General features: G+C 49.1%; 1 protein-coding gene across 2 annotated transcripts; it reads left to right on the top strand.

Annotated features, from left to right (window-relative positions):
• Positions 1-2,931: 2,931 nt before the first annotated feature.
• Positions 2,932-12,604, top strand: Nr2f1 (nuclear receptor subfamily 2 group F member 1). Of its 2 annotated transcripts, none has more exons than XM_020151914.2 (3): positions 2,932-3,484; positions 5,905-6,432; positions 11,545-12,604. In XM_020151914.2, the coding sequence occupies exons 1-3, from the start codon at positions 3,019-3,021 to the stop codon at positions 11,823-11,825; spliced, it is 1,275 nt and encodes a 424-aa protein (XP_020007503.1). In that variant the 5' UTR covers positions 2,932-3,018; the 3' UTR covers positions 11,826-12,604. The 2 variants fall into 2 exon arrangements, with proteins under 2 accessions (XP_020007503.1, XP_073933191.1); XM_074077090.1 differs by lacking the exon at positions 2,932-3,484 and adding an exon at positions 4,385-5,219.
• The last annotated feature ends 1,291 nt before the right edge of the window (positions 12,605-13,895 follow it).

Raw genomic sequence — 13,895 nt, 5'->3', positions numbered from 1 at the left:
CTCCTCCTGCGACCAATCACCTTCGGGAATGGGGTCTCAGTCTTTTACCCCCACCCCCATCCCCCCACGCTCCGCACACCACACAAGTCTCCCTCTCCTCCTTCTCCTTCTCTCTCCCTTCTCCTCCCCCTCTCCTCGTTCGTTTGCTCTTTTCCTGGGACTCTGACTTGGCTGTTAACCGCCCTAATACAAACAATATGAGAATCTACTACTGTACTGATAATTATTAAAGGATTATTTGGAGTTTGGAACAATCTAAGGATAAAAAAATGACAAAGACGGAAAAACCGATTGATTGGAAAGTTTATTTTAGAATTATCTTTGGTGTGAATAGAAACCGTCGTTTCGGATCGAATTTATGGCAATAGCTGCAAATTTCACCAGTGAGCTTTGTCGTAATTAAACCTTCAAAACTAAGATATACTTTAGATTTAAAAATAAGGAAACACTATCTTTATTAAAAAAAAAAAAAGGATGCAAAATGAGCAGAATCCAGACTAGGATAAACCATCCAAACCCAGTGCATTTCCCAAATCACTAAAATGGTGGGATTTCATCCACATTAAAAACGCTTCATAACAGTTTCAATGACACTCTCTTTCTACGCTCATAAAATCTAATCTTAAAAAACTTTTCAGAAGAAATAAAAATAATTTCCGTCTCATTCTCGTTTTTTCCCATCACAAGGCGTTCTCTCCCTCTTCATCCCTCCTCCCTCTGGGGCGTGTGTGTGTGCGTGTGTGTGTGTATGTGTGTGTGTGTGTGTGACCATAGACGACCCATACTAATCAGGTCTCAGAGTAAATAGCAGCGCAGGGCGATCTCAATGTAAATTGCGCTTGTCAGAAGCACACCCCCCTCCCTCACTTTCTCTCCTCCTCCCCTTGCCAACCCAGACTGTAGGTAGCTACTAAGAAGGAGGGGAAAAAAAAAAAAAAAGAAAAGAAAGAAAAAGGGGAGGGGGGAGGGGCTCTCCAACCAATGGCGTGCAGGAGGCTTGGCTAACCTTAGCCTCCCATTTTCTCTCCCCCCGATTCAGGGCTCTGACCAGTCAGTCGCCTTTGATTATCAGTTGCCAGCAGCCCTTCTCTTGGCTCCTTGACACGAGCTCCATATAAGGCAGCGATCTCCATAGAAACGTGTCAGTTTCAATAGTAGTGTCAAAGTTCACTATATACAGACATTCGCGCAGATCCCCCTTTCGGAAACATTGCTCTGCGAGTCCTCCCGTTTAAACGCATTCAATTTTTGGGTCTCTCTCTCTCTCTCTCTCTCCTCTCCTCTCCTCTCTTTCTCGCCCCTCCTCTCTCTCTCTCTCTCTCTCTCTCTCTCTCTCTCTCTCTCTCTCTCTCTCTCTCCCTCTCTCTCTCTCTGTCTCTCTCTCTGCCTCTCTTCTCCCCTTTTCTTTTTCTTACATATTCTACAGTACTTTCCCCCTTCTTCTTCTTCTTTCCTTTTTCTCCCTCCTCCTTGTCTCTTTTACTCCATTCCTGCAGGAGAGGGCTAAACTTTAAAAAGAAAAAAAAAAAGAGGAGCAGGAGGCACCCCCCCCTTCGTATTCTTCTTATCGTTATTTTATACATATATGATTTTTTTTGGAGGGAGGGTGTTGGTTCCCGGCTGAAGAGCACTTATTTAAAATACTAAAAAAAGAACATTTTTGGGCGATCTCCAGGGTTTTTTTAACTAGCTCTGTGTGTTATAGCAGAAGAAGCAGAAGAAGGAGCAAGAAAGAGGAAAAGAAGAGGATTATTTATTCGACCTACTTTGGATGTCTCACTCGCTTTTTCTTTTTCCTTTTTTTTTCAATTATTTTCTTCTGATTTTTTTTTTTTCTATTTCGCTGTGAATTCGTCGCCGGCGTGAATTATCCCGCAATTTTCTCCCCCTTCCGTCACCTCCCGAAAGAAGAAGGCAGCGAGAGCCCGGCGCCACCGGCACAACAAAAAGAGCAAAGTGTGTGATCTTCCTCGCCGGCTGCCTCCCGCTCTCCAGTGCTGCCTTCCTGAATGGCTGGCTGCGTCCGGCCCTGGACCTGGCCCCCCGACACCCGCGCGCCCTGATCGCCGCCGGCAGCCTAGCCCCGCGTCCAGCTCCGCTCATCCCGCTCCCCACACTCCCGAGCCCTGAGAGGGCTCCCGCCGGGACAGCGGCGGCGGCGCGGGCGGCCCCGGCCTCGGCTCGCGCTCCGGCTGCGGCCCCGACTCCAGCTCGGACTCCGGCCCGGGCCCGGCTCCTCCAGCGGCGCTCGCCGCAAGCAGCTGAGGCTGCAGCTCCAGCGGCGCCTGCAGCCGCGACCTCCTCCTCCTCTGCCGCCGTCGCCGCCGCCTCCGCCCTCGCCGGCTTCCTCTATGTCGGCTCAGCCCGCGCGCTGCGCGTAGCCCGAGCGGCCAGCCGGCGGGCGGGCGCCCGGCGCGGGTGAGCGAGTGTGTGTGCGAGTGTGTGTGTGCGCGGGGGTGCGGGCAAGGCGGAGGGCGAGTGTGTGCGCGCGCCGTGGCCCATGCCCGCCGCCCCCGGCGCTGCGCCCCGCGCCGCTCCCGGCTGCCGCCTGTGCCATTTCTGATTTTGCAACTTGGGGAAGAAGAAAAAAGCGAGAGAAGGGAGCTTGCTCGCCGGGGGGTGGGGAGGGGGGAAAGAGAGCGCGGCCCCCCCAGGAACGGGCGCGGGGGGAGCGGGCGAGGGGAGCAGGGGTGTTGGGGGGGAGCCTGAGAGCCTGGGGGGGGCTGCAAAAAGAGAGAAAGAAAACAGCAGGAACCACAACAAAACGCCAGCAGGGCGGGCGGGCGCGCAGCAGCAGCGGGGCGGCCGAGGCAGTAACGGCGGCAGCGGCGGCGGCAGCGGAGGCAGCGGCTGGTGCCCGGCTCGGGCTCGGCTCCCGCGACCCCGGGGCGCCCGGTGGGCCCCCCGCCCCCTCCCCCTCCCCCCTTCCCCTTCCCCTTCCCCTCCCAGTGCGCCCGCGCGCCCCGCGGCCCTCGGCGAGCAGCTCGGCTCCCCCCAGCGCTCCCCGGGCCCAAAGATATGGCAATGGTAGTTAGCAGCTGGCGAGATCCGCAGGACGACGTGGCCGGGGGCAACCCCGGCGGCCCCAACTCCGCAGCGCAGGCAGCCCGCGGCGGCGGCGGCGGCGGCGCCGGTGAGCAGCAGCAGCAGGCGGGCTCCGGCGCGCCGCACACGCCGCAGACCCCGGGCCAGCCTGGAGCGCCCGCCACCCCCGGCACGGCGGGGGACAAGGGCCAGGGCCCGCCCGGATCGGGCCAGAGCCAGCAGCACATCGAGTGCGTGGTGTGCGGGGACAAGTCGAGCGGCAAGCACTACGGCCAATTCACCTGCGAGGGCTGCAAAAGTTTCTTCAAGAGGAGCGTCCGCAGGAACTTAACTTACACATGCCGTGCCAACAGGAACTGTCCCATCGACCAGCACCACCGCAACCAGTGCCAATACTGCCGCCTCAAGAAGTGCCTCAAAGTGGGCATGAGGCGGGAAGGTGAATATTTCTTCTCTGCTTCTCTCCCCGTGCTTCACCCGCCTCCCTGGCTCTTTTTCTTTCTCTCGCCCGCCAGGGTGGTTGCTATGTGGGCCTGGGGCTCCAGTGGTCCCGACTCGTCCCAGCTTCCCCAGTCCCCGATGCCTTCCTCCCCCAGCGTTCCCCCCTCCCAGCTCGCTGCCGCTGCCTCCCCCTCCCGGCCTGCGCTCCTCTCCCCGGCTCCCCTACCCCGCCCGCTGCCTGCTCAGGATTGTGTCCCTGGAATCGTGAGCTGTGGCTTAAAATCCCCTCCCTGCCTCCGTTGGATGTGCTTGGTGCGTGTGTCTTTCCCGCGTGTACGTGAGAATGCTTGGGGCTGTGCTGGCATGAACTTGGGCAAGGGGGCTTATTTCCCCCCAGAAAACTGCTTCTGTGGTTTCTTCATTCCACTTCCTCCTTCCACCTCTTCATAGCCTTTATTTATAATGGGAGAGGGCTGGGGCTGAGTACCCTGAACCTAGATTCATTGCAGCCATCATCCTTTTGGAAGCTTAGCTCGGAAAAAAGAGGAGTGAGATTTATTGCACTTGTAGGTCTAATTAGGGGGGGGAAGGGGGGCTTCTGGACTGTTCACTGGTTCCCTCGCCTCTTCACGGAGCTGGGGCCGCCTCCTCCGGAGCTGTGGCCTTGTTTTCACCCCTCTACTTTGAAAGGAAAGTTTGTGACTGAACCCTGCTTTCATAGTAGTGTCATTTTTTTAAAGCATGATACTCGTTTTATTTCTTCATCAAACTCCACCCTCTGCTTAAATACTGCATACAAATTACAATTTACAACGGCATTTACCGATCCTTCTGATTTGGCCATAATGCATAGACTGCAGCTGGCATGAGCTTTCGAATCATTTAATCCTTACGTTGTATGGGTTTGTTTTTTAAAAAACACAACTTTTGTTGTTGTGTTTGGATATGCTTCATGTTCATGTGGCTAGAGATGCAGCACTTTTCTTATAAATATATTTAGCGGTTTATAGTTAAAGTTTATCTCCTGGCAATCATTAAAGATGTCTTATAGTCAAATTAGCGAACCAGTCAATTTTGCAGAATGCAGATTACTCCTTCTTGTAATTGACTTTAAAATTATATTTTATATGCCACAAGAAAAGAAATTGAATTCCTTCAGAGCTCAAGGAGAAGGCAAATATGACGACTTCATTTCTAGCTCCAGGGAGATTTTGTAGGCATCTAAAAAAAAAAACTTTTGAATTGTGCTCTCATTTAATTGAAAATTAACTGCCAAGTTCAAAACTATAATTAGAAAAAAGTATTCTAGCCATTATGTTTCAAGAACTTAAATTGCACTGGAAATTGCATTGAAATTAGAATCAAAGCAAACTTAAGAAAATGGTGCACAACCTGAAATAAGACAGCTGCGTGTACATGGACATATCTGTATTAATTTGTTGTGGGGAGAATTCAGTAGCCCTAACTTTTCCTAAAGTTGTCTGTGTTTACATGACAATTTAAAACGCTGGCACTGTTGAAGTAAAACATACACATTTTTTAAAAAAACTTTGGTCAGCTTTAAGAACTCAAAGCATGCTTACGTTTTGCATTCAGATGGTTAATGAATCCAGTGTTTTTGCAGTTGCAAGCTCGTGCATTCACTGGGCAAAAGCTGGCTGCAGGTTGCAGTGGCACCACGCAGAACAGACATTACTTATATTTCCCACTTTTTTCAATAATGTTTGGCTACTGTAAGTTCAACTTTTTTTCTTGAAATTTTTCAATTCTCTCTTGCTTTTAATAGTGTGAACTTCGTATGGGGCACTCAGGAAGAGGGGAGTGGGAAGAGGTGCAGGATATTTGTTCTCTACTGAGAAGTTGTGAGTGGCTAGTAGAATATGTAACCTGTATCTCTTTTATGGATAATTCTAGCATTTTTAGAGAATATGGAAACATTTTATGAGCAAAAGGCTGCTCTTTTTTTTTTTTTTTTTGCAAGTGAAGAGGTCGCTAGACATTTGCCTCCAACAACAACCTTTCTCGGGTTTTGCTTTAAAAAAAAAACTTTGATTTGTTTCATTCTGGAGGGGTGAGTGGGGGTTTATTTGTCTGTGTGTTCCTCCTTGGTAGTCAAGGGGTTGGGTGGCACTTTCTTGGTCATGCCAAACTGGAGGCCCTGAAGTCAGGCCTAGTTCAGCCTGGGCTGAGATGGCCAGGGGTAGAAGCTATGGTAGGACAGTAAGGACCGCAGAGGTGGAGGGTTTCTCCCCACAGCTCCTCGCAGTGTGTGCTGTGAGTGAGAGCCAGCGGGGTAGGATGCGCCGGGCGCGTATGACTGCTGGAAGAGCTGCATTGTGTCGGATGCGCTGCGGCTCGGGCGATGTTCGCAAGCCCCCTGGATGCACATTGCCTCTTTTCTCTCTTTCTTTTTGTCAGCGGTTCAGCGAGGAAGAATGCCTCCAACCCAGCCCAATCCAGGCCAGTACGCACTCACCAACGGGGACCCCCTCAATGGCCACTGCTACCTGTCCGGCTACATCTCGCTGCTGCTGCGCGCCGAGCCCTACCCCACGTCGCGCTATGGCAGCCAGTGCATGCAGCCCAACAACATCATGGGCATCGAGAACATCTGCGAGCTGGCCGCGCGCCTGCTCTTCAGCGCCGTCGAGTGGGCCCGCAACATCCCCTTCTTCCCGGATCTGCAGATCACCGACCAGGTGTCCTTGCTACGCCTCACCTGGAGCGAGCTGTTCGTGCTCAACGCGGCCCAGTGCTCCATGCCCCTGCACGTGGCGCCGCTGCTGGCTGCCGCCGGCCTGCACGCCTCGCCCATGTCCGCCGACCGCGTCGTGGCCTTCATGGACCACATCCGCATCTTTCAGGAACAGGTGGAGAAGCTCAAGGCGCTGCACGTCGACTCGGCCGAGTACAGCTGCCTCAAAGCCATCGTGCTGTTCACGTCAGGTGAGGCTGCGGTCGCGGGGAGGGCAGGCCGCGCCGAGAGCGAGCGCCGGCATCGTGCAGCCCGAGCCTGGCTGCCCGCGCCTCCTGCGCAGCCACTGCCGCTGTGTGAGGCCAGGCCCTCGCCGGACCTTGGGACAGGCCGGGATCTGCGGCCCCGGCGCTGGGACGCTGCCGGCCGCGCGCCGCTGCCATCTTGGGAGGGCGGCGGTGCGGGAGCCCGGGCTGCGCGGGTGGCGCCGGCAGGGCCTAAAGGCCTGGTACCCCGCGCGGGTCTGCGGCTGGGGCGAGTGTGCGTCTGGGGAGAGAGGGAGGCGGTGCCGTGGATCCGTCTGGCTGCGTGTGTGTGCGGTGTGCGTGTGCGTGTGTGCAGTTGCGTGTGTGTATGTGTGAGCCAGAGCTTGGTGTTTCTGGGGGAGGAGAGGGAAGGAGAGAACGTGGGAATGTGGTTTCCTACTCTGGGTGGCACGCAGAGACTGGATGAGTTTCCCGACAGAAAGAGACACAGAAAAAGGAGGAAAGAGAAGAATACTCACAAATAAATCATAAATAATCCCTCTTTATTGCTGCCTGATTTTCCTTTATCGGAAACCATTCATGTTTGCAGTTGCTGAGGTTATTGAGGGTCGTAAAAAACGGATTCGATCTAAACAAGAATGATAGAAAACAAAAGCAATACTATAGAACCCGCGAGCATGAGAGGATTCCTGGCCCAGAGAGAAATTTTCATAGCTATGCAAAGCACACGAGCATTGGAAATTTAAAAGAGCGCCTTAAAAATATCAAATTAAGTGTAGGCGGTGGTAACATGCATGTTAACAATTTCTCTTATGATAGATGGTTCAAATTAACTTCAAGGAAAGTGCATTAACGTTGCCTTTGAAGGGCTCTGGTCTGAGCCTCTGAGAACACTGCCCGCCTTTTATTATTGTAACCTGCAAGAGGGGAACATAAACACCCTGGACAGCAGGTAATGGGGGGAAATATAAACAAAAGCCAGAAAGGATGCTGTTGGGGAACAGAGCTGCTTAGACTGGGTCTTGGGCCCTGCCCACACAGAGTAGGGAGGGTTAGCTGGTTTTACCACCATTATTGGCACTATTGTTTTTAATTCCTCCATTCGGAGAACAAATAAACCATTCTAATAAATCTATCCTTGAGCCAGGCCCTCCAAAGGCCAAATTAAAACCATTCTTGAGCAGAGATGGCAAAACCTCTTTCCCAAGGCCTTGTTGAACAGTAAGCAGTGGTATAATCTATCAATATTTCTTGGCTTTCATGCATGAAGAATTGTATTTACATTGTATTAAAATGACTCTTAAATTTGCACAATATTGTAATGTAGCAAATGTAGTATTAATATCGATCTGAACAGCAGATAATTTATTTAGACAAGAGCGGCTCATTTGTATGCAGGGTGACCAGAGCCATGGACTTGGACTGCCCCCCTTTTACTTTCAGTGCAAATGCAGGTCCGCTAGTGAGAGAGGGAGTTGTTCTTTGCAAGAGGATAAAGTGTGAACCTTAAAACAAATGGAAGATTTATTGAATAGCCTTCTCGGTGTTTGAATGCATTTTATCTTAATAAGTCTTCTTGATGGAAACGTGTTTTTCAAAAGTGACAAAGAGCCTGGGAAGCAGCAACCAGGCTCCTTTAGTTCTGGCAGGCCTGGGGCCTGGCTGGCTTTCCACTACCCAGCTCTTTAGCCAAATTCATCAGGAAGCAAGCCAGTGTCAGAGAAGCTGGGGTTTTAAAATCTCATCCAGCGAGGTGTCTTGAAGCAGAAATGTAACTCAGAGCAGGACAGAGGTCTTCTCAAGAAAGGTCTCCCCTCTCTTTTCCTTGTTCCCCCTAAGGTTCTTTGAACACCCTTGACTTTGCTGATCTCATGCCCTTTCTCAGAGAAAGGCAAGGATTGTGCAGGCTGAAGGGAACATTGTGGAATTATTCATGCTTTTCTTTTTAACTTTCCATCCTAAAGCATTCCTATGAAAAGTGTTCCTTAAAAAAAAAAAGTTTTCCAAAGAAGTTTCTTGAACCAAGTCTTCAAGGTGCAAGGGATGCCTAGAAGTGAACAATAACATTGTTTTGTTGAAAAATTGCAAGCAGAATATCTGAAAATGGAAATAGAGCTGTCAGTAGTAATTCACCCCCCCACACACACTCCATACAACACATTTCCACTTTTGACTAAACTTGTTTTGATTGCCAGCCAGAAGGGAATTCATGGGAAGCCTTCTCAAAGTCATCCAACTTTTAAGCAAACTTTGAATGATGGAGAAGACAGTTTTAGACATATTGTCCAACGTGGTTTGCTCTGGCTAAGTATTTGAAGCTGGCATGGGGGTCCCCTGTGGTGGTTTTCACATTTGGCCTCCGGATGGTATGTTTAATCCTTAATATTCTGGACAGCATCCAAAGAGTAGGTCGTGACCTGAACTTACTTTTTTAAAAAAAATTTTTTTCTTTAATTCATACACCTAAATATTCCTTCAAATAAATGAGATTGTTTTTGAAAGGAGCCATCTAGTTAACATAAATACAATAAATCCATTTTGGGCACAATAATAACTTTGATTTCTAGTTATGGCAGCTGATTACATCTATATTTCCTGAACACTAAACTCTTCTGAATGCACAACATGAAATACATTCTCCACACTACAAAGGCTAAGCCGGGAGGGTCTAAGCAGTAATGGTTATTTATTTACATAATTTCTTTTCCATACACTGTAGAAGAAATATTGAAGGTTCCCACATTGACACTACCATATAAAAAGTGAGACATGGATTTTGCACATTCTGTCTCCTTCCCTTATCTGGAATATAACTCATGAGTGTAAATATGTACTGCATGACACCCCCTGCTCACCTAGCTTTGTCACCACAGCCCACCAATTGATTTGAGAGTCTGTCCACAGTTGGGAGAATCCTGCGACAGGAGAGTGAATAAATACCCAGGGTGTGAAGCCAGCCAAAACTAGAACGCCTGCTAGAGGGAGACCTCAGGACTGGCTAGCTGGCTGGTACCTGGCAAGCAGGCCCAGCTATAGGCATTTCACCTCCAAGGAAGGAAAAAATGGAAGCAGCTAGCACAAGGCTCAAAAACAACTTTCCAGGACTGCTCTCTCTTAGAGTAGCCTATCTTGGAGTTTGGGAAGTAACCTTGCACTCTAGGGACCCTGATCATAAATATCAGATAAATGTTTTACTGACCTGAGAGGATGCCATATGAATCTTTTCTTTAAAAAAAAAAAGTCTTCTGGGATATCAGTGGGTTCTTTTAATATTGCATTGTCTGTGGCTGAGAGTGATCCATGGCATAAGGGACAGATAGTGCTTATGAAGAAGATATATATAAATATGGCTTTGTATGATGGCCATTCAGTGGGGCCAGGGGCAGGGCCAAGGGCAGACCTCAGAGTTGCCTCTCTAAGTAGTGACGCCCCAAAGAGCTCCTTTCCTGGCCCTGCTGGCCATGAAATCTCATCAGCTTCCTGATTCAGGCCAGTGTGGATGCATCCAGCCAGCTGACTGTAATAATTAGACATGAGAGGAACCCAGTCTGGATCTGAGGTCAAAAGAGACTTGCCTCAGAAGTTCTTGAATTATCATTAGTTTTATTTGTATTTTTGCTGGAGGCCATAGCTTGAAGATGAAGGTGTTAGAATTCTTTGTGAATCTTCCTTCTTGAAATATTAGGACAAAAAGCTCAGAAACTCAGAAGTCGCAGGCCTTGCTTTGAATGATTTGTTGTGTCTCTTCATAGGGTTACATTCGCCCATTCACAGTTAGACATTGTCTTTTGGAGGACATTGCCATGCATGAATTTCTTCCTAGATCTATATATTAGCAAACTCCGTGTTTGATCTCTAGTCAACCTCCTGACTAGCTAAAGGCTCTTCTCTGATCATCCTGTTTTTAAAATACTTATTATTAATATAAGAAACAATGTGGACATATCAACTAGGGAGGAAGCCTTCACTGTGTTCCTCTGATTCCACTTTCCACTCCATTTGTTTATCTCTAGTTAGTTGATATAGTATAATCTGCTGTTTTAAAATATTTTTAGAGAACCAGGAAGGGCCTTGGTTGGTATGAAATGAGTACAGAGATTTTGAGATGCCATATTGTATAGAAGTCTTTTTTTCTCCCTTAGTAGTCCTGCCACAGGAAACCTATCTCCCCCAAATCCCTCCTAATTCCCCACTCCCCTAGTTTTGAAACTGCAGCAGCCTCTAGCCCAGCTTTGTGTCTGATCACTGAAGATGTTTCCTTTCCACAGCCTGGAGTAACTGAGCCATATTCCTTCTGATTATTATACAGCTTACAGAGATGTGACCAATTTTCAATTACTTGATCTAAAGCACAGATAGAAGTGTACACTCTCACTGAGGATTTGTTGCAGAGTCCTTGCTTGCATAGATAGTGGATCTCAAATCCTATATTGAAAAAGCATGGACTTAATCTGATTCTAGGTACTGCCAGCCCATGATTCCTACCCCCCCCAAAAAAACCCACCCCACCCCCACCTTCTGTATTCACACTACACAGTCTAGGTTATCCTTGAGCTTTCTGGTTGGGGTCATTTGGGTTTAAGAGGAGACTCCAAGAAGCCTTTTAGAGCTGCCTGCAGGCTGCAATATTTCTTCAGGGGTCCTGAACACCTCGAAATCAGGGGCAAAGGGGGCAAAAATCCTCCCTTTAATGAGCACAGCCAGAAAGATGCTCCCCTGCAGGCAAGGACAGGTTTCTACACACTCCAAACATGGCTCCAGCATCGTACATTATTTAATCCAAAGGTGAAAGAGGAAAAACAAAGGGACTGGAGAGGTTGCTGCCTCTGCATGTGTGTGCATCTTTCTCCAGCTCCCCTAAGCTAGGTGGGGGGTTGATTTATTTTTATTTGTATAGGGGCTGGGGAAAGGGAGCAGTAATGAAGGGAGCAGGAAGGGATAGGAGGGAGATTTTCTTTTCCTTTCTTCTTCTACTTTTTACTGTTTTCCTTGAAAAAAAGAAAAAAGATAACGATTGTTGTTTGTCCCTGTGCTGTTCACTGGCCTAACAGTGTGCCTCCTTTCCCTCTCTCTCCCTCCTGTGGCTGCACCGGGCAGATGCCTGTGGCCTGTCAGATGCTGCCCACATCGAGAGCCTGCAGGAGAAGTCGCAGTGTGCACTGGAGGAGTATGTAAGGAGCCAATACCCCAACCAGCCCAGCCGCTTCGGCAAACTGCTTCTGCGACTGCCTTCCCTGCGCACAGTGTCCTCCTCCGTCATCGAGCAGCTCTTCTTCGTCCGTTTGGTAGGTAAAACCCCCATCGAAACTCTCATCCGAGATATGTTACTGTCTGGGAGCAGCTTCAACTGGCCTTACATGTCTATACAGTGCTCCTAGACCTCGGGCACTTCCCACCTGCCCCCCTTCCCGGTCCCTAGAGACTCAGAGGACTCAGCCAGGCCAAGAACTCCAAAGCCTAGGGGACTCGGTGTGGTGGGCCAGGCAGGCCAGGTCGGGGGAGGAGGGCTGGGGACAGGAGCAGTCCAACCTGCAGACATGCAACCTAAGCTGCAAACCAGGAGATAAAGAGACTCTTTTAGGGTCAGATCTGTGAGCACGTTGGAAAAGAAAGAAAAACGATCTATGTCTGGTGAGAAAATGAAAAGAAATGTTTGGAAGAGAGGACCATGAGAATTTTAATAAAATAGAAGGAGACTATTGGACCTTCCAGGATTTATTGTGGATGGATGTGGATATATTCTGTACAGAAAACAACACATATGGAAGTGGACTGAATCCTATGTAGAAACACACAGACGCGCACACACACATACACACACACACACACTGAACATTGTTATTCATTTTGTAAAATACTAGTCTTTATTTTCATTTTTGTAAAATTTAAACATCGTATGCGCATAAAGAAAAAAGGAAACAAGGATTAGAGGAAATAACATTTTCCAAATAATTATAAAAATTGTCCTGTGTCTATGTATCTATATCTGTTTTGTATTTTTTTCTGGTTCCAAACCAGATTTCCTGTGATTCTATACTAATAATTTTGATATAACCCTTTACTTCTTATAATGAGTGCGATATATGTTGTCGAGGCTGTTCTTCAAGAATTAAAATTGAAGTGAAAATTTAAACAAGAATAAAAGAATTTAGCAAAACCCATGTGTCTGGTTGCTTGACCGGTGTCTCAGTGTAAGGGAAGCTCCTGGTTAATTTTCACCTCGACTATTATAATTGGGAGGGTTTTTTTGGGGGGGGGTGGGTAGGAAACTTTTAAGAACCATTGGTTGGCTACATTCATTCCCTAAAAGGAAGTGAATGCTTTTGGTTTTGTAACTGCAAAGAGCCAGGCTCTGCATAGGGTGATGTTGGAGGGGAGGGCAGGGCAGGTCACCTTAGTCAAGTACAGCAGCAGCAGTTGTGACTTTGGGGGCTGAGGGCAGCCCTGTGTGCAGCTGGGCAAGGGACTGAGGTAGGCAGGGTCCCTAGCAGGCCATATCTCCAGGTACCAAACACTTGGGGCTTAGTCTCCTTCAGTGACCTGGAGCCTGACTGAAGTTGGGAACTCCTGAGCTGACTATGTTTTGAAGAGGGGTGAAGGGCCAGGTGCAGGCCGAAGCCTCTGAGCCCAGGGTTGAATGGATGCTGGCTAGTGCAGACAGGAGGGTCTCATCTCTCCCCAGCTTTGGAATGCAGAATTGGAGCCTCAGCACTGCTGAGTTCTGACTTTGCTCCCCTTTATGGTGTTCTATAGATCTGGTTGTGGTTTGCCCTTCCATGCAGACTGTGTCACAGGGGTTCCCAGGAGGGTCCTGGAGCTCTGTTGGGTGGACAGAAGGCCCCTATCAATCTGGCACTTGGTGAGGTAGTCCTGGAATCTAGGAGTAGGAATTAGAAAACTGAACTGGAACTGGCTCTTCCTAGCGGCACCATTCAAGCCCATAGCAGCCCATGGAGGGCAGAAATCTCCCCTTGAGGCCTCTAGTTGGGTGTGCGTGGGGGGCAGCTCTCTGTAACAGCTTTTAGAGCATGAATGTTTTATAGGATCTGAGCTGGAGCTGTGAGAACACATACTGCCAAGGGAGCTCTTTCTTAACGTATTAATAAAGCCAGATCTTTAAAAATAACACCTCTCACACCCTCCTCCCAGCCCCAGACAGGCCTGGATGAGGCAAAAGCTTCACTTTCAGAAGTCACTGGCAATCTTTTGCTTTCAATTTGCTGTCTAGAAGTCTCCAGGTCCTTCCCCCCAAAATACCTTAACAAGCTCCTACACTCCATCCCGCTTGAGGTTGTTAGTATTCTGGGTGCAGTTTGTGCAGAGCCGGCTTACAGTTGGAGACGCCACTGCAGGTCCGAAGCCAGGCTCCTTGAGAACGGCCTGAGTTGGGGCGGCTAGGCTGGCAGAGTATGGAGCCTTAGGGCAGCCAGTGCTATCGCGCCTGGAGC

This window comes from Castor canadensis, chromosome 6 (genome assembly GCF_047511655.1).
Source record: "Castor canadensis chromosome 6, mCasCan1.hap1v2, whole genome shotgun sequence".
Classification (NCBI taxonomy): Eukaryota; Metazoa; Chordata; class Mammalia; order Rodentia; family Castoridae; genus Castor; species Castor canadensis.
This window is presented reverse-complemented; position numbering and strand designations above follow the sequence as displayed.